Below are 19,307 nucleotides of genomic sequence, written 5' to 3'. Positions count from 1 at the left end.
AAAAAAAAAAAAAAAAGCACTTAACCATACGAAGGATTTGAGAGGATCTAAAGTTTTGTGAAATCATAAAAAAAAGATTTTTGAAAATGATTTTCACGTAATATTTACTGGCTGAGTTCTATCTGTCTACCCATCTTTCAAAGGAAAACAAACAAACAAAAACAGTTCTAATGCAGCTTTACCAACATGAGAAATTCAACAAAGTTCAAGTAAACTTTAACAATATTTTGATAGACCTATCTAGTGAATCTAAATTTTGGCCAACGGAACTAAACAGATGACTTTCTAGTTGGGATCCTGTTTTATGAAATGAGAATAACAACAGCACCTACTCCTGGGGTTATTACGAGGATCAAATAAGTTAATACGGGTAAAGTCTGACGTGGTGGACACTACATGAGAGTGCATTACAAGAAATAGCAAATACAGTGACAGAAAAATATAAGGATGCCTGCTCTGGTATTCTTAATTTATTTCATTAGTAATGTTTACTATATATTTTTTTACAAACTTCATTTAAAACAATTTTGAAAAATGGTGATAAAATATACATGACATAAAATTCATCATTTTCACATTTTTCAGTGTACAATTCAGTGGCACTAAGTACCTTTACAATGTGTGCAACCATCACCACCATTCATCTCCAGGACTTTTTTCAACTTCCAAAATGGAAACTCTGTACCCATGAAACAGGAAATCTCCAGACCCTCCTCCCCCCCGGCCCCTGGCAACCACCATTCTACTGTCTGTCTCTATGAATTTGACTACTTTAGATACCTCATGTAAGTGGAATCACACAGTAATTGTCCTTTGTGACTGGCTTGTTTCACTTAGCATGATGTCCTTAGTTCATTCATATTGTAACTTATCACAGGATTTCCTGTAATGTTCCATTGTATGTACATACCACATTTTGTTCATCCATTCATCCATTGATGGACACTTGGGCCTCTTCTACCTTTTGGCTAATGGTAAAAATGTTGCTCTAAACAAGGGTATGCGTAGATCCATTCAAGTGCCTGCTTTTAGTTCTTTGGGGTATATACCCAGAAATGGAATTGCTGAATCCTATAGTAATTCTACTTCTAATATCTTCATAAACTTCATTTTAAGATCTGAAGCAACATGTGTTTATGTAGAATTCAATACTGATATTTTATTAACATGAAGATATTTTATAACAAACGTAAAAATACCCAGTTTTTGCAAACTAATACAATTCCATATGCTATAAATAAAGTGTAGTTCACTTAAAAATATTTAAAATATGTAAAACATGGAGATTTGAGAGGCAATGATTGTTTTTTCTAACCTTTAATGGTCAGTTTTCAGTTTTCCTGCTGCTTAGAGGAAATATGAGACTAAACGGTGGCCATTGGAGAATACTAACATTATAGCCTTAGAATATGTTTTATTTAAAAAAGAAACAGAAAAAAAAAACCCAAAACTCTTTTATCTCAGAGAAAGTTGCTGTTCATAGCTAATCCGAATCCCAGAGTTTTGTTCTCATAATATTGACTTTGGACCAATTTCTTGCTGAAATTGGATAATACCAGCAATTAGGGATATTTTTGGTAGGTATAATTGGGGCAGGCTGAATTAATGACCACTGAGTAGTTCAGATATTCTACCACTGCTCAGAGGTTGAGCTGTGAGGTACTTTGTAACTCCTGGTGAGTATGTCTTTTGTGTTAATCCGGGTATCTGGAACATTTCTGGAAAGGCTGCTTCAAGCCTACACTTGCCGCTTATCTCATGGATCTGGGATGGGGGCAGGTATGGTTAACCCGCATACATGAGCACCTACTTAACCACCTCATATATCAGCACCACTGACTACTGCGTCTACAGAGCAGAAACTAAGCTAGCAAGCAGAGAAAGGATTTAAGGGTCCCATGATCCTGTGAACCAAAATGGACAGGAAGGGGAAATAGATCATCGTAATGCATTGTCATTAGCTTATTTTATTTGAAATACTTCATCAGAATTATGTTTTTAAATCATACCCTAGCAAGGAAAAAATCAGTCATGCTGTTGGTGGAAACCCAATCAGTAAATCACAGGAGGCTGTTCTTGCTTCGGGCCAGGACTGCTCGCCAGAAAAAGCATGGAAAGATGAATTAGGAAGCCCAGTTACACATTAATTTGGCAATTCTTTGCTATTTTTGTTAGACGTATCTTAATAAGATGGGTTGTATGCTGTTCGCAATGGGCGTGTGCGTCCAGTTCTAGGTGAAAAAACCCCTAGGATTTCAAAGTGCTTTGAAACTATGTGATATCAAATCAAGGTGTGTAGTTTCATTGTTATCTGATGGCAGAAATCTACTGAGCATGGGCTCCGGGTCGAATCAATGTTCCACCACGGACTATGTGGCCAAGGGCAATTAACAATTATCTGAAAGCCTCAGTTTCTTCATCTATGTAGTGGGGAGAATAATTACGTCTGTTGGTGACAATGAATGACATGATAAACAGAAAGTGCTTAGCTCAGGGCCAGATATGAGGTCAGTGTTCACCAGTATTATTTTTATGCCATGTCTTTTGTAGTAAAGTGGGGATGGGAAAAAAAAATGTGGCTTTTGTTTGTTTGTTTTTAATCTATGCAATTCCATTGGAATTAATTTCCTTTTAAGGACTACTGCCTATTTTTGCTGGCAGCTGGTGCCTAAAGAAATGCACTAGCTTGGATTTTTTTTCCCTTTTCTGGCATAAACATGAGATATTCCTTCTCATTCTAGCAAACACCTAGAGCAGTCTCTCCATTAAGCTCCGAGATGCCACGAACCTTTATGAAAACTAAACTTTTGAGCTCATCTGAGCCTATTTTCCAGTTCTGGAGAGATGTCTTCTTACTCAGCATGGTGGCACTTTATATATAAATGGAAAAGGATCAAGAGAGTTCTGTGTCTACCTGAGCATCGGACGCCTTGGGCGATGAGCCCCCACATGAAGTTGGCACAGTATTCACACCAGTGCGGGCCTCGGAATGTGTGGACCTGCGATCCAAAACGAAGAAAAGTGTCAGAAAATTCAGTCATTTGGAGGCCGGTGGCCTCGGACACACACCAAACACATGAAGTCATGACACAGGCCTTAGCAGGAGTGAGCACCCCTCAGGAGACCTTTTCTTTCCTGTGAGGTGGAGCTGCAAACAGAACAGGAGAAAACCGAGCCTTGCTTTGATCTTCGAAAAGCCTCCACTGATCTTCCACGCCCAGGGCCAGAGTCCAAAAGGAATGTGGAGAAACAGAAAGATTATAGGGCCTAGCCGGCAGCTAAAGAATGAGACAGACTCACCCCCTGCAAACAAGGCACAGTGTGGACAAACCCAAGATAGCCCGAGCCGGTCACCATAACCTGCATTTAGCTCAGTACGTTCTGGAAGGCAGAGCTCAATTACTGTGTCCTTTTGACCAAAGTGGCCCCATCTGTAGAATATCCAGGCAGGTATAAATAAGTCATGATGGTGGGATAATGAAACGGTTCCAAGGCTTTGAACCCCTCCCAGAAAAGGCATTAAAAAAGCGAGGGAGGTGGCTGAAAATGAAGGGGACCAATGGGGTCTATAGAATTGCCTTCCCCAGAGGCAGGGTTCGTGTTCTGCAGGCCCTGGTGTGGCTCGTGGATGCCTAAGCTGTGAGTTGCTTCTGGTTGGCTGAGGTAATAGTCTCATTGGTTCATCCCCCAGCCAGTGGTCAAATATTTTGAAAATCATCAATAAAGGATGGTCTCATCTCTAGTTATTTATGTATAGGTCCTCCTGGGACAGGACCATGTAATAATTCATAATTTTAAACAAAACAAAACAAGACAAAAAAATACATGTTCTCTACTGCCAATGAGTTTTAAGGAGCAGAGCTATTAAATTCCTTGAAAGCAAATGTAGCCATGGTAAGCCAAACACTACCCCAGGCAGTCTACTTGGAAGCATACAAATCTGTGTGAAAAGGTTTTGAATTTTTACAAAATTAAAATATTATAAGATAGTATATAAGGAGGTTCAAAGTTTTAAACTTCCATTAACAAATAAGAGAAATGCAGGCAATATTATTTTTTTTAACAGTCTGGGAGGCCTGTACACTACTTTTATTCAACGACAACAACAACAAATCAGAATGACAGCTACGGTCACAATTTGGGGAGAGGCTCATCAGAGCTCTACTTAAGAAAAAACAATATCACTTTGAGATCTTGATTTATTCATACATGCTAGTAACTGGGTATTTATAAAGTGACAAACAAATTAGACCTGATTCCCTCTCAATGGAACTCACAGATTTGTAAAGGCAGGGAAGGTAAGCAAGTTAATAAATGTAAAACAGCATAGTACGACCACGGTTTGTATGCAATAAATCTGTGGTAATGGTCTTTTGGTATTTCAGATGATCACAGGCAGATTGCTCATTATACTATTTCTGCTTTGAATATTGATGAAAAAAAAATCTCAGAATTGCTTTTACTAAAATGGAGAATACTGCTGCAGGGCAATGACACTGAGTCACGACAAAGCACTCCTTGGAGGAATGCAGAGAATCCATTCCAGGGAGCCTTTGCAGTCTCACAGAGCCAAAATGTCACGATTCACTTAGAGGCCCACTCAGATTAAACGTGGTATTAAAAAATTCATCAGTAAAGTGTCCTGTTGAAAGTTGAACATTTCCTAAATTGAACAAGCAAAGGTTTCTTAGTATTTTACTAGAGATGCTCTAAAGAGACTGCTGGTTAACTATGGCAACAATGTCTATTGTTAATATACTACTGAAATTGTACATCAATTAAGTAATATGTAAAATGATACACTTCCAAAAAAAGAAAGTTGTGAAAAGGGCTATAAAAGAGAAAATGAGACTGCTACTAGCGAGTCTTAAAAGAGGCCCCAGTGCTATCTATTGTAGGATGGCCGGGAAGGCTTTACTTGGAAGGTGACTTCAAGTTGCTGGAAGGAAAAGAAGAAGCCAGTCCTGCAAAGGGGGGGGGGGGGGGAGGAAGGAGGCATGAAAGGCAGAGGAAATCTATGGAGGCCCTGAAGGAGCAAAAGAGCTTGGTGTGACTGAGGAACTACAACAGAAGGCCAGGGTGGCCAGAACACCAGCGTAGGCGGAGAGGAATTGGGACGAGGCTGAAGGTAGGACAGGGCTTCGAAAGCTTTATTGATAAGTGTGGATTCAGTTTTAATCTAGTTCCGAAAGGAAGTGCTTGAAGGACTCCAAGTAGGAAGATGATTTTTGAAAAATTATATTCTGACCTCTGTGTTGAAATAGGTGGGAGCGTGTTAATAGGAAAAGATTCAGAAGTTAGGTGGTAGTTTCTAGTTAAGAAATGACAGAGGCCAAGACCAGGATGCTGGAGGTGGACATTGGAAGTGGATGAATTAAAGATATATTTTGAAGACAGAATTTATAGGACTTGATCACAGAATAAATATGGGTCTTTCAAGGAGAGAGGAATCAAGAACGACTCCTAGAGTCTAGCTTTAGAAACCAGGTGGATGGTGACGCCATTTGCTGAAATATGGAAGACACTCTTTGTGGGAGAAGAAAATTCAAGAATTCAGCTTTAAACAGTTTAAGGTTAAATGCCACTAATATTCCAAGTGTGAGGGCCAAGCAGGAATTCACACATAATTCAATAGCTCAGGGGAGGAGTGAAGGCGGGAGGTATACATTTGGCCATCTCTGACAAATAAATCGTATTTAAAATTGTGTGAATGGATAAAAACTATTAGGAATACACAGAAGAAAGTGACGAGAACAGCCCAATCCCAAGCTGTCAGTGCTCCAACCTTTGGAGAGAACTAAGAGAATAAAGTATCTCAGAAGCCAAGAAGTGAAGAGTTTGGGGAAGGATTGGTCCACCATGTTGAATGCTGGGAAGACATCCAGTCAGATGAGGACTGAGCATTGGTTCAGACATATGGAAGTCATTAGCAATCTTGGCGAGAGCAGTCTCTTTGGATCAGTGAATGTAGAAGTCAAACTCAAGTGAACTGAGGAATAAATGAGAGCTATGGAAGTGGAGAAATATGTAGGCAAATTCATCAAGAAGTTTGGCTATGATGTCCGGCACAGCGAGATAGCTCCAGGGACATAGGAGGTCAAGGAAGGACTTTTTAAAAAATAACAAATGGGAGACATTAGGGCACGTCGACTTGTGGATGGGATTGTCACAATAGGAAGTAGCGACTGGAGATGCAGGAGAGAAGCAAAGGAGTGAGTGATCATCATGAAAAGCTGAGAGATGATGGGGTTTAGGGCATATATGAAAGCAACGCTCAAGAAGCAGCAGTTGAGATCGTCCCAGAATTAGCAAAAGACACAACATCTTCAGATTAAGAAAAGCTACATGAATTTTAAGCATTATAAACAAAAAATAATCTATACCTATCAAGGCTATAGCGAAACTGCAGAATACTAAAAGACACACAAAATCCCCCAAAACAGGTTACCTGCAAAAGGACAGCAATTAGGATGAAAACAGAATTTTCCTCAACAAAAAGAGACAAGTAGATATGGAATTATTTCACTGAATTGCTCAGAGAAAATTAGTGCCAACCTAACTTCTATACCTAGTTATTAGCATTCAAGAGCAAGGGTGAAAGGAAGATATTTTCAGACAAACTCTAAAAATTTACAATCATAGATCCTCACTCAAAAAAATACTAAGGAATAATATACTTCTGGAGGAAACACTGAATTTAGTGGGAAAAAACAGGACTTAAGAAGCCATGGTAAGGAAGAAAACTAGTAAACATGGGTCAGTTTAATCAAGCCCTGTTTGTTTAAAACAACAATAAGATGACTAATTCCAGGGAACTTAAAAATGGTAAAAAAAAAAAAAAATGACATGGCAGATTGGAGGGGCTTAAAAGAATTAAATTCTAAGGTCCTTATAATTTGGGGTATGTAAGTAGAACTACTAATTAACTGAGGAGGATATTTAAGTCAAATACACATATACTAAAACTTTGAGTACACACACAAGAATGAGATGGAATCCATAAATTAAAAAAAATGCATAAGGGAAAAGAAAGAAAGATCTGATTATGTCAATAAAAAAGCAAGAAAGGAGAAAAACAAAGCAATAAAAAAGCACAGTAAATAGAGAAAGAAAGGAGAAAAATCCTTATACGTTGCTAATCACAATAAACAAAAATGGCTCTAACAACAAAAGACAGAAAATTTCAGTTATTTTGAAAACCTTTTTAAGAAATACACAAAAAACACAATGTGACAGAACTATTAAAAGAGCTAAAAAAAGACATATCCAGCAAATTTTAGCCAACAGAAATCCAAAATAAATACACTGATATAAAATATATATTTTCACTGTTAGTGATCAAGATGGTCATTATATAATAGAGATTTAATTTTACTATAAAGATATTATAATCCTGAGATTTTATGCACATGATGACACAGTCTTAAAATATATAAAGCAGGCTGGCCGAGTGGCGCATTGGTTAAGAGCTGGCTTGGGACGCCAGAGCGCCCTGGTTCGGATCCCACATATGAGGGCTAGTGACACTGCCCTCCACAGCTAAGATGCTGAACAACAGCTCAACCTGGAGCTGGGCTGACGTGAGTCGCCGGCGACGGCGTAGGCTGCAGCCCTTGCAGTAGTGGGTTGCCATGGGCTACCGTGTGTAGCCAGCAGCCAGCATGAGTGGCCCTCAAGCCGCCGTGAGTGGCTGTCCAGAACCGGCGACTGATCTGCCTAGCCTGAGAAGAGCGCAATGATGGTACCAACTTGGGCCAGTGAAGCAATGTCCTCCACAACTAGACTGAAGAACAAAGAGACAGCAACTTGTCTGTTCCCCTTCCCCCAATTCCCCAATAAAAATCTTAAAAAAAAATTATATATATGTATGTATGTATATATATATATATACATATATATATATGTATATATATATATATATATATATAGCAAAAATATTAAGAATGACAAGGAGAAATTGACAAATCCATAATCATGCTTTTAATATCTATTCACAGCAATTAAGAATCATAAATAAAGTTAATACCCTGACTATAAAAGGGACCTCATACCTAACAATTCCAAGAACACACAGTTTTTAAACACAACACGTGGAACATTTACACAAACTGACCATAAACCAAGCTTCAACATATACAAAAGAACTGATATTATAGAGACCATATTCCAACAATGTAATAAAATTAAAAATCAATACAAATACATAACCAAACTCCTATATGTTTGGAAATTTAAAATAATTTTTAAAATTTAGCAAAACAGAAATCTTAATAGAAACTGCAAAACAATTAGAATGGAAAGAACAAAGAAAACTCTTGTGGAGTATAAAAGCTTTAAAAGCACATATTAGAAAATAAAGGTTGAAAATTAATATGCTAAGCATACTATTTAGGAAGCTAGAAAAACAACAGTAAAACAAAACATTTTTGCAGAGTATAACAAAATAGAAAGAAAGGATAAAACAAAAAGGATCAAAAAACTAAGAGGCGATTTCAAATAAGATTTATAAAATAGGCAAACCTTGGGCAAGACTGATCAAGAGAAAAGGCACAAATGGTAAAAGAGAGGACATAAAGGCAGATGCAGTACACATATAAAACAAAAACCTTGAGAATGCTAATTTTATACCTATAAAATTAAAGCTTACATGAAGTGGATAATTTTCTTAAAGAATATAAATTAGCAAAAAATGACACAAAAATACAGAAAAACTAAATTCAATTATATTCATTAAATAATTGAATTTGCAGCAAAACATCTACCCTGAAATAGTCAGTGATCCCAATGATTTTATTAAGTTTTAATAAAATCTGTAAGAAACAAATTATCTCTAGCCAGACTGCTCTGGAGCAGGGGGTGGGGGAAAAGAAGAAAAGCTTCACAATTTTCTTTATGAAGCTAATATAATCTTGACTCAGAAATTATACAACAACAGTACATGAAAGTAAAATTACAGGTCAATTTCAATTATGAATATAAATGCAACAATCCTAAAAAAAAAAAAATCCTACTGAAAGTAGTGCTATGTTTTTAAAATGTCCTAATCAAGGAGGGTTTCAGGTAGGAAACATATTACCAGAATTCACCACCATAACAAAACAAGAGAAAGAAACCACACAATCATTTCAAAAATTAGAATACCAACAATCAATAAAAGTCATCATTCATTTATAATAATAGCACTTAACATACTAGGAGCAGAGGGGACTATCCTAAAAATAGTTAAGGGTATCTATGTTACACATATAATAAAAATCACATTTAAAGATGAAACATTAGATAATTTCCTTTAAAGTCAGCAAAAAGATAAGGCTACCTGCTACAAATGCTTCTAATGAGCATTATTCTGCAGAGTGTGGCCAGCATAATAAAACAAGACCATGAAATATATGGTTGGGAGAAGAACCAAGGCCATCAAGTTTGCTTAATAAAAGAGCAATGTGAAGAAATCAGTAGCATTGCTATACATAATAACTCATTTTATTAATAAAGATGAAAGACCCCACAAGAGGAGCAAAAATCTAATATAATTAGAAAATAATACAAAACATTATGGACATAAATAAGGAGATATTCAGTATTCATGTATGGCATACCCAGTATTATAAACATGTCAATTATCCTCCAAATGAATCTATAAATCCATTGCAAATTCAATAAAAATCTCCATGGTGCCTTTCACAAGACTTGACAAGGTGACCCTAACATCTATATGGAAGAATAGAGCTGAAAAGCCACAATTCTGAATAAGTAGAAGAATGTAGGAAAACACACCTGACCATATATCAAGACTTTTATAGTTATAAAAAGAAAAAGACCACACGGGACAAACAGACCAGTGGTACAGAGTGGAAAGGTCAGAAACCAGGTGACACAAAAAATGGAGACTTGGTATATCTCAGAAATGGCATTACACATGAGTGGGGGGGGGTGTCAGAGAGATGAATGATTTCCTATTGGCCTACATATCCACCTACTCATTCATCACTTACTCATTTATTCAACCCTTACATGCTGATTGCCTACTCTGAACCTGGTTGGTTCTGTACTAGTCCTTAAATATACGAAGTCAAATAGATCAGGGGAGCACAGACCTTCCTGCACTCAAGGATCTCATCTACAAGAATAAACAGGCAACATAAATAATTATCCTATAGCAGTATAATGGAGAGAATAAGAAATTCTTCCTGAGGAAAGTGATATTTGAATTGGGTTTTGCAGGATGAATAGGAGTTCACACTGGGAAAAATCGAGCTGGTGGGGAAGTAATGGTGTTCACTGGGGAGGCAGACAGAGTACTTGGGAAGAACTTTCCAATAAGAGGAAAGCGCACAGCCAAACACCAATGAAGGTGGGTTTGGTTTTTGAAAGCCTTTCTTTTTTTGTAGGTCATGCAAAAAAAAAGAAGTGACCAAATTCTTCTCTGGAACATCTCTAGTGGATAAAGAAATCGCATGGGCAATATCTCCATACCTTGGGGTAAATATGAAAATGCAATATTTAGAAGTTAGGAGAGTAGCTACCATGCTTATTACACACTGACAAAGTAGAAATTGGTCTATTGAATGCTCAGGAAGTACAGGGTACGCTAATCATGGATTTTCTAACGTGTCACTGTTTGCCAATATTTTTTAAAAAAATAAACATATCAGAATTGCATTTAATGATTAGCCTCACCCATACTTACCAACATCCTTTTTCATGAGTGTATCGCCACTGCCTTCGGTCTCATTTCTCCAGCCAAACAATTGCAAGCAGACATATGTGAATGGCAAATAACTCTGAGTGTGCCCACAAATACACATTCTCACAGAAATCCAGCAAAATGGTGACAAAGGGGAACATAAAGTTAGTTAAACATTATTTTAGGCCCACTGCCTAATTTCCTCTTTGTGATGGGCCACTGTTTATTTTCATGGATAACATATTGCTCAATTTTCTTTTGGGTCCACAAGGACAAACTCTAGCCACTAGGCTACATGTAAATGCTAGGGCACTCTCTCTGAACCCATTTTATTTCGGGTTGCGTTATTAGGTCAGTTCCCCCAGTGAAATACCCCATATATCTGGAAAAGTCACTCATCAGCTTTTTCCATTCCCTGAAGTGTATTGATTTTCAAGACTATCTTTTCATAAAAAAGAACATTTTACAAACTTTAGGGCAGCAACAAAAATACCCCAGACAGGAAGAAACTACCCCAGACAGGAAGAATGTCTGTCCAAGACTATTATACTAAGCACGGTCTGCCTGGAATTCAAAAACCACACCAAAAAGAAAAAGATGATATTGCAGGAGATAAGGTATGTTTGACAAATAGCCCAGGAATGGCCATTTCATGAAAACAAGAGCAAGGAGAATTGTTAAGAGAAAGCTCAGGCATTTAGCAATGACTTGAGTCTTTCTAAAGGAGCCGGATGTTATTTGTCTCACATTTGCTGAATCTGGAAGGCGGTATTCCCTGGTGGTTTCCTAACAAGTATGTTTTGATGGGTCAGTGTAGACACTGCCCAAGTGTATAATCAGATCAGCCAGGTTCCAGACTGTAAGAAGCAAAAATTGTTATTTATGATGTGCTACAGTTGAGAAATTTTGCTTTTTCTTATCAGTATACATCAGGGATTTTCAAACTTGGCACAATGAACCTGTTGGGCTGGGTAAACCTTCGCGCATTGTAGGATGTTTACCAGCCTCCCTGGCCTCCATCCACTGATGCCAGTAGCACTCCTCAGCTGGAACCATCACCAATGTCTGCAGACACTGCCAAGCGTGCCCCTGGGGGCACAGTGACCCTGGTAGAGAATCACCACTCTAGACAAGACAAATCACTTCAGTGTGTCATTTTCATTTATGAAAAATGTATTCTTTTACTTTGATTTGAAAAGGACGCTTTGGGTCAAAGGCAATTTTTACCTTAGCTTCTCTGTGTGCATAGAGGAGGGGGCTGGAGGTGGCTCAGACACTGGATGTTGGGGGTCCCCTAGTTCTAGCTTTTTCCCCGAGTCACCTGAGGAGCTGGAGGGCAGGCAGCTTTCTGCGGTCAGTAGCACTGGGCCTCCTAATCTCAGTCAAGGGTTTTTCCTATAATCTATTGCATTTCCCAGAATCATGTGACATTAAACTCATGTGAGAAATTAGGTTAAACTTGGGACTTTTCCCCCTTGCAAGATCAGAGGAAATACTGACCTTGAGGTGAACCTTTTCAGCTCTGAGACAAATAGCACAGTGGAATCACTCAGTCTGTGACATACGACTCCCGGTTTTCTTGAGAGGCCTGCTGAGCAGATGCTGTAGGGGGCTGGTGTCTCAATTGCAGCACCGCTGACCGTCCCCTCGCCCCCCTAAACCTGTCTATTCAGCAGCTGTTCTAGTGCATTTAAAATACGATTTAATTTCTAAAACACTGGCTGCCACATAGCTTTTTGGGAATCTCCCCATTGCCTGAGATGACATGTTCTTGTGGTAGCTAACTTCCTCTCAGGTATATGAGGGCATCAGCACCAAAATGTTTTTGATACTTCCCTGCTCAAAACCCTCCAGGGGCCCTCCACTGTCTGTTGCAAGTTTTATCAACTTTGGCACTATTGACACTGGGACCAGATAACTCTTTGTGGGGGTGGCCTGTCCTTGTCATTGGAGGATATTTAGCAGCATCCCTGGCCTCTGTAAGATGCTTTTGGCAAACTCAGTCGTGAGAATCAGAAATGTCTCCAGTCCTTGCCAAATGTCCTCTGGGGAGCGAAATGCTCTGGTGGGGAGCTACCCAGTAGAGAAAGAGTTTATATTCTTATGTCACCACTTGCACCTGGCAGTGCCTGGCTCATAACTGGCCCTCAGTCCATAGTTGCTGAGTAAAAAATAAATGTCTAAACAGTTTCCTCTTATTAGAACTCTCAAAAATACCCAACTAATATGTACAGTGATCACTGGTGCTTTTTCTCGTTTTTCTCCCCACAAAACACAAAAGGAGTATATGTCTCTGGACTGAAAATGCCAGAATCAGCCATTTTGTCATTTAGAATAGTCCCTTTCCAATGATATGTCCTTGGGACTGAAATGAACTCAATATAAAATTAATAACAGTAAGCACTTGATATGGGTCAGATTTCTTAATAGACGGTGTACCTTTGTGGGACAGCTTGGCCAAGCCACTCCCTGATGTGCGGCCGAAGCAAGGAGTCCCTGCTGGGTTTGCTGTCAAAACCTCTTTGCTTTGCACCAGGCTTTGCTTATTTGTAAAATATTTACAATGACAGTGTCCCAATATTTACGTGACACATGCCAGGGAGATATAAGATAAGCTTTACGTCAGAGCCTGGCAGGCAGAGAAGGCACTCACCTACGTGAGAACCTTGTCCAAACATTGCTTCCTCACTTGTGCAAAATCTTGGCCATGAGCGACATTCCACTGGATGAAGACATCATGCTGCTGGTCTCATGAGGACCCATTTAAAACACGGCCACCAGGTTAACTTAGCTGTCATTTTCATGAGCAAGCCCTTTTCATATTGAGCATGGACTGCCTGTGGAGCGATAGTAAATCCTGGCGAATCACAGAAGAGAGAATTTTCCAGCACACCTGGTCAGTTTGTCAGGAAACAGGTGATGCTTTAAATTAATGGTAATGGTTAGCCTATCAGCAGAATGCAAAGTCTGGAGGAATGAGGTGGAGAAGGAGATGCGAAGCTCTAGAACCTAGGGCTGCCAGGGCTTAGCAGGGTGGTCTGATGGGGTAACTCGGCAGACAGGACCATGGGGCGGGGGCAGAAGAAACCATCCCGGGGTCCAGGGTGGAGAGTTGGCCAGAGACAAACCTCATGTACGTCCCAGTTTTGCTGAAGGCTAGTCCTGGCTCCAATATGGCACAGCAGCAATGAGTACACTTCACGACACATGGAAGTGAAAAAAGAGAAGCTTCCTTATACCCAGACAGACGGCAAAGCTGACTCGTGCTGCAGAATGCCTAGGCTTGCAGATATTAATATTAATCATAATATCCAGGCTCAGAGTAGCGTCGCGATTCACTTCAAACAGAATCCAGTGGAAAGAGTTGGACTTTGATGTGAGACTTGAAGAGGAATTCTTGAGAACGAGGAGAGGATTAGAGCTGACGACCCCAGGCTGTCTACCCAGGGTTTCTGTCTTTCACACATAACCTGGTCACTGTCCACACCCAGGTGTCCTGTAGCCCCATCTGCAGGGTTCCAGGGGGGAGTTCCATGGCCAGTCACCTGAGCACGGAAGGCACCTGGTCCAAGTCAGGCTACTCCGAGTCTCTCTGTGGAAATTCGGAATTGGGATTTTGTGGCTGGTTTTGTGACATGTAATCCAGGGAGTCCTCATCAGCCATATTCTGCAGACCAAATGGACTGACTTTTTGTGCAGGGAGACGAACGATGAGGCTGATACCCAGAGAGCAGAGAGCAATGAAGTGGTGGGGAGGGAGGAAGAGAGACTGAAAGGAGCTGGGGAGGGAGAGAGATGGCGGAAGACAGGACAGGAGGGAGGGAAGTGGGGGGAAGAGGAGAAACGGGGTCCGGGCCTTCTCCCAGTTCCTGTTTCCTCGCTGCCTGAGTTCTGAGAGTCCCCGGGGGCTCTGTGAGACCCTCCTGTATAAGAGCCTCTTGTTTACCTGAAGACAGTTTCTGGGGGTTCTACTACTTGAAAATAAGGAGTTTCTAACAATTCTAATGGTGGGGTCAGGCTACAGTAGGAGGTAGATAAGAAATGACTCTTCATAGCACTTTGGATGCAAAAACCATCTTTTCTTCATAAAGCCCAGTATTTCTAAGCCTGTTTACTCTAGTTCCACTTTGAGGCTCTCATTTTATATTCAAGGCAATGAAGTTTGACTTTCCTTTGAGTTGTTCCAGACTTGTTTCTGCCCAAACAGCCTTTTCTGATTATAAAACAAAAGAAACAAAATAAAACCCACAACCGTGTCTGAAGTGGATTTCTGTCAGGGCGAATGCAAGGCAAGCAAATGATTGGGGACAAAGGGCTAACGCATTTTTCTGAGGTCAAGGAGGACAGGGAGAAGAGAGGGCTTTGCATATGGTAACCAAAAATGGCTCATTCCAAAGCAAATGAGCCCTAGTCTGATAAGAATGCAAACCAATGAGAGACCCAGAAACCGCAAACGAGCCACAAAACCCACAGTGGGCGACGGTGGTGCTGTCCCACCCCAGTCAGGTGTCCTAGCAGTGGCCCCAGGACACCCTCGCGGCCTCCTGAACGTCTAGTCCTGCCCCCCAGGATCTTATGTGTTAGAAGGGGCACGCTACATGAGCACACAGGTACACGTGCTGTCCCACAGGCACAGGATGCTACTGCAGCAGCCTCGGTCTATGGAGCGTGAGGGACGTGAACAGGTAAGCTGGGCAACCATTTCACTTTTGTCCAGGCGGGGCCACTTTTGAGAGTCACCACAAAGGAAGCTGGGAGAAGAGGAGGAAGCCGGGGCATGTGCATCTCCCTGGCCCAGATCTCCCATGTGGAAGACACTGGGCAGCACTGTAGGGCCAGACCCTCTGGCTAACTGCGGGCTGAGAGCTGGCCTCACACACTCGGATGCGGTCTCCATCTCTTGGGAGCTGTCTGGTGACCCTGGAAAGGGCCCATTATCTGGAAGGACTGAAGCACAACTAGCAGTGCAACAAGGCAGGGAGGAGGCCAACTGTGGGGTGGGGACAGTGCAATCGGAGGGAGGTAGGACCCTGAGGCCATGAGATACCATCTGCCACATGAGCTTTCCACCACTGTTTACTGACAGCCTGCTCTGGGCCAGGCCCTGCTCTGGACACTGGGGTTTCTGCAGGAAGTAAAACAGACAAAAATCTCTGTCCCCACCCCTCCCCAGGGTGGGGGGTGGGGTGTTTCCATCTGGTAAGGGGAGGGCAAACACACAGGTAAATATCCACAGCATCAGCTGGTGAGCAACGCTGTGGAGAAAAGGAAAGCTGGCAGGGGGCTAGGCAAGGGACGGATGGCAGATGAGGGGATGGGGTACGGTCAGGCTAGAGTGGATCGCTCTCCAACCTGTAGAACTTTCTGGATCTCTGCTCTCCATCCACATTCCATAGAGAGAGAGAAGAGTATCCCTGAAATGCCTGCGTGCACGGAGGGAATTTGGTAGCAGGAGCCAGTGATGTACACACACATGCGGACTGCGGAGGCTGAGAGCTTGAGTGGGCTGAGCGGGAAGAATGCCGCGGGCCACGCTGCAGCCATGATCTGGCCCATCCTGGCTGATTATCTAGACGTGACATGAGCACGTCTCTCTCAGCTGCTCCCTCCCCTGCACCCTATTCTCTCCTGGCTCACTTCCAACTCCAGGTTTCCACTCCTGCCATTTGCATTGTCCAGAATGCTGTTTCATGTTTCTATTATATCTCGTTAATGAGAGAGAGAAAAAGCAATGATGGAAAAAAGAAAGGAGGGCATGAAGAAGCGAGGGTGGAAAATAAGAAATACAGAGAATGATAAACACAAACACACAAGGGAACTGAGAGACACAACGAGTGAATAATAACGATAGAAGCTAACCTTGCCGGGGGCCAGAGGCCAGAGGTGATTTACAGGTAGGCATTCTTTAAGCCTTACACAGTCCCATTTTACAGATGAGGAAGTTGGGGCTATGAGAGCTCACTTCTTGGCCAAAGGTCAAGTCGTGGCCATGAGTACCAAGCTGGCCACAGCTACCCCATCACTACGCTAAGTAGGGAAGGAAAGACAGTTATCCAGATTGTTGGGGCTCTGGGGTTGGCTGGCCTGAAGATTTTTAGAGCTCAGCCACAAGGTATTATTAGAGTAGACCCCCTAAAAGAGAGCTGTTCCATTTACAGGAGAGTGCCTTATTCCATTAAGTCAACTAGATAAGCAGAGATGCAGACGTAACTAAGAGTTAAACGACAGAGTGAATTTTCTGTTTATCCAACCATTTTCATTTTAGAGAAGAGTCTGTTCATCTCATCCTTCCTTCAACAAATACCTTTCAGTGCCTAGGAGGTGCAGCTAACCCCAGAGAATTATGGATTTAAATTAGCCACAATTGTGCCTGCATACAGTGTGGAAAATTACATAATGATTGCATGAAATGAGGCGCAACTTGAATTTGCTTCCGAAAGCGTTTGATCCCAGAGCTGAATTTTGGTTTTTCCTAAACACACTTTCCAAAGTAAGGGCAGGGGATACGCACTCAAGAGCAGTGACTGGGGGCCTTCTGAAAGAATGGAGGAATAGTACCCAACCTGTGGTGTTGGGAGTTTCTAGCCATTCCTCTTAATAAAGTACCTGGGGGCGGGGGCAGGGGGCAGACCAGGAGAGGGCTTTCCACCTGGGGAACAGTCCTGACCTGGGCAAAAATATCTTGTTGTGGGGTGAGTCATTAAGTCAGCTGGCAGATTCAACTCTCTGGCAGAAAGCTTCTAGGCTGATTTATCAGCATGAAAACGTGATTATTTGTTCCTTGTACTGAACACTTACCTATGCCATGCACAGGACACCCTCAAACGATAACCGGAATTACAAATGAAGAAAAGTGTCAGGACAAAGCCTATTGGGAGTTAACATAAATGAAAACTGTGGGTTTTATGTCTTAATTTTACACTAATTCCAAGCAGATGGCAGGGGCCTGCGATAAGCGTTTTCTTTCTTCAGTTTAGTTCAGTGTCGTGTTACTAAAATCCCACTGCTCTATTTATAGCACTGGCCTGGTTTTGGAAGGGTCTTCCAAAGATAGTAGGTTAGGGGTCAGGAGAGGGCTGAATGAGGGTGGGAGGGGCAAGGAGTGACAGAGGGAGCCACCCCCTCCCACCCCAGACACTCATTCTTAAGGACAGTGGCACCATCAGTACCATTGAAAGCCACAATCAACTGACACAGCGACTGAAGTGTCTGCTATGTCTCAAAGGTGTCTATTTAAAACGCGGAAGAGAAATGCTGCGGTCTGGCTTGGGGAATCTCTCGCACAACCTGTCTGTTCTCTGCGTTTTCTTCTCTACAGCTGTAAGTTAGAAGAGATCACACCCAATCGACACTGACTTTTTAAGCAAACATTTCAAAAGCTGTTGAATGTCTTCCAGTGATCATTAGTATAGGTCGTGTGAGCAACAGCACGATTTAAGAAAATAAGATTCAAGTATCTTTTGGTTTTAAAGGTCTTCATGTCCCATTCAGAGCTAGGATTAAAAACTGCAACGAGTCTTCAAAGTATCAACCAACTAAATCTGCGTGTGTGTGTTTTTCACACACACTTGGGCACAGTGTATCTAGCGAGAATCTGCCCTGCGCAAACACGTATCACCGTAGGGCACAATCCCAATTGTACCTTTAAAGCCAGAAGAACTGGAATTAAGAGGAAGGAAAAGAATTTGCAAGTCCAAGAAGATCCATCCTCCCATCCATGGTTGTGTAACCAAGAATGCAGAAGATCAGGATTTCTGCCCAAAGTTAGAAAAAAAAAAACACTTTAAGGCAAACACATTATTAATGAGGGTAAAGGTGGAAAGCAAGAAAGAGAAAAAGCATACAGGCTTTTTATGCCCCCAATTAGACCTATCACTATTTGGTGATGGGAGAAGTTTCAAGAGCCGTGGCATAGACAAGGGCCTATATAATACAATTCTTCATCCTCACGCTAAATATGGAGGGCGCGACGGTTCCATTCTTCAGTTCAATTATAGCGTGCAAATGCCTGAGCTGTTTGCTTTCTAAAAACAAAAGCAGGGCAAACAAGACCAAACGAACACGTGTATATTTAATAAACACACGCTTGTCCTTATAAAGGATCAGAAAGCAGCATGAATAAGCCAGGTTTCCCTGGTCACCTCTGACAAAGGGTTATCTAGTTCCAACAGTCACTTCAGCTACTGGCCCTAAAGGAAATGAGAGTTTAAAAAAAAAAAAGGCAATTCACAAGTTGTTGCCCCTGCCTCTTCTTTTCATCCCGGGTCCTTCGTCTCCGCACTCTTCAACTTCCAAGCTATCACCCATTTGCTGGGATAAAAAAAAAAATCTCACTTTGTCCTGTCTCCCCTCTGCTCAAAAGCGTCTCAAGCCAGGCCATTTGGCACCAGCATCTCCTCCCAGCCCTTGGAAAATACATCAGGGCAAAGGAAATAAGCCGTATTTTTCTGATGGCAGGCCGCTTCCACCAGGGCTAGTCTGAAATGAAGATAGCAGTATTTCCAGTTTATAAACACATGTGGGAAAATCCACTTCAACGCCCACCAACGTTCCGTATTTTTTTTTTGTTTGGTCTGGTGAGCAGGAGCAAGGCAGCGGGGTGCTCCCTGCACCCCGAGCACAA

General features: G+C 41.5%; 2 protein-coding genes across 7 annotated transcripts in view; one reads left to right on the top strand and one right to left on the bottom strand.

Moving 5' to 3' along the window:
* CHN2 (chimerin 2) overlaps positions 1-19,307 on the bottom strand; it is a 278,203-nt gene that overhangs the window by 14,192 nt on the left and 244,704 nt on the right. For all 3 annotated transcript variants that reach the window (XM_019639912.1, XM_019639914.1, XM_019639913.1), the window contains one exon: positions 2,915-2,999. In XM_019639912.1, coding sequence (XP_019495457.1) covers positions 2,915-2,999 — 85 coding nt within the window. The remainder of the gene's footprint in view (positions 1-2,914; positions 3,000-19,307) is intronic.
* The window catches only part of LOC109381349 (uncharacterized), a 58,744-nt gene that overhangs the window by 27,992 nt on the left and 11,445 nt on the right, over positions 1-19,307 (top strand). The window contains exons 2-3 of one of the 4 annotated variants that reach the window (XM_019639916.1): positions 10,389-10,479; positions 11,608-12,232. The exons of 1 other annotated variant lie outside the window; for it this stretch is intronic. In XM_019639916.1, coding sequence (XP_019495461.1) covers positions 10,389-10,479; positions 11,608-11,676 — 160 coding nt within the window. In that variant the 3' untranslated portion in view covers positions 11,677-12,232. Of the gene's footprint in view, positions 1-2,741; positions 2,903-10,388; positions 10,480-11,607; positions 12,233-19,307 lie in introns of those variants that run through there. 2 more of the 4 variants (XM_019639917.1, XM_019639921.1) reach the window with 2 other exon arrangements.

The sequence above is a fragment of the Hipposideros armiger genome, unplaced genomic scaffold, assembly GCF_001890085.2.
Source record: "Hipposideros armiger isolate ML-2016 unplaced genomic scaffold, ASM189008v1 scaffold_47, whole genome shotgun sequence".
Taxonomy (NCBI): Eukaryota; Metazoa; Chordata; class Mammalia; order Chiroptera; family Hipposideridae; genus Hipposideros; species Hipposideros armiger.
This window is presented reverse-complemented; position numbering and strand designations above follow the sequence as displayed.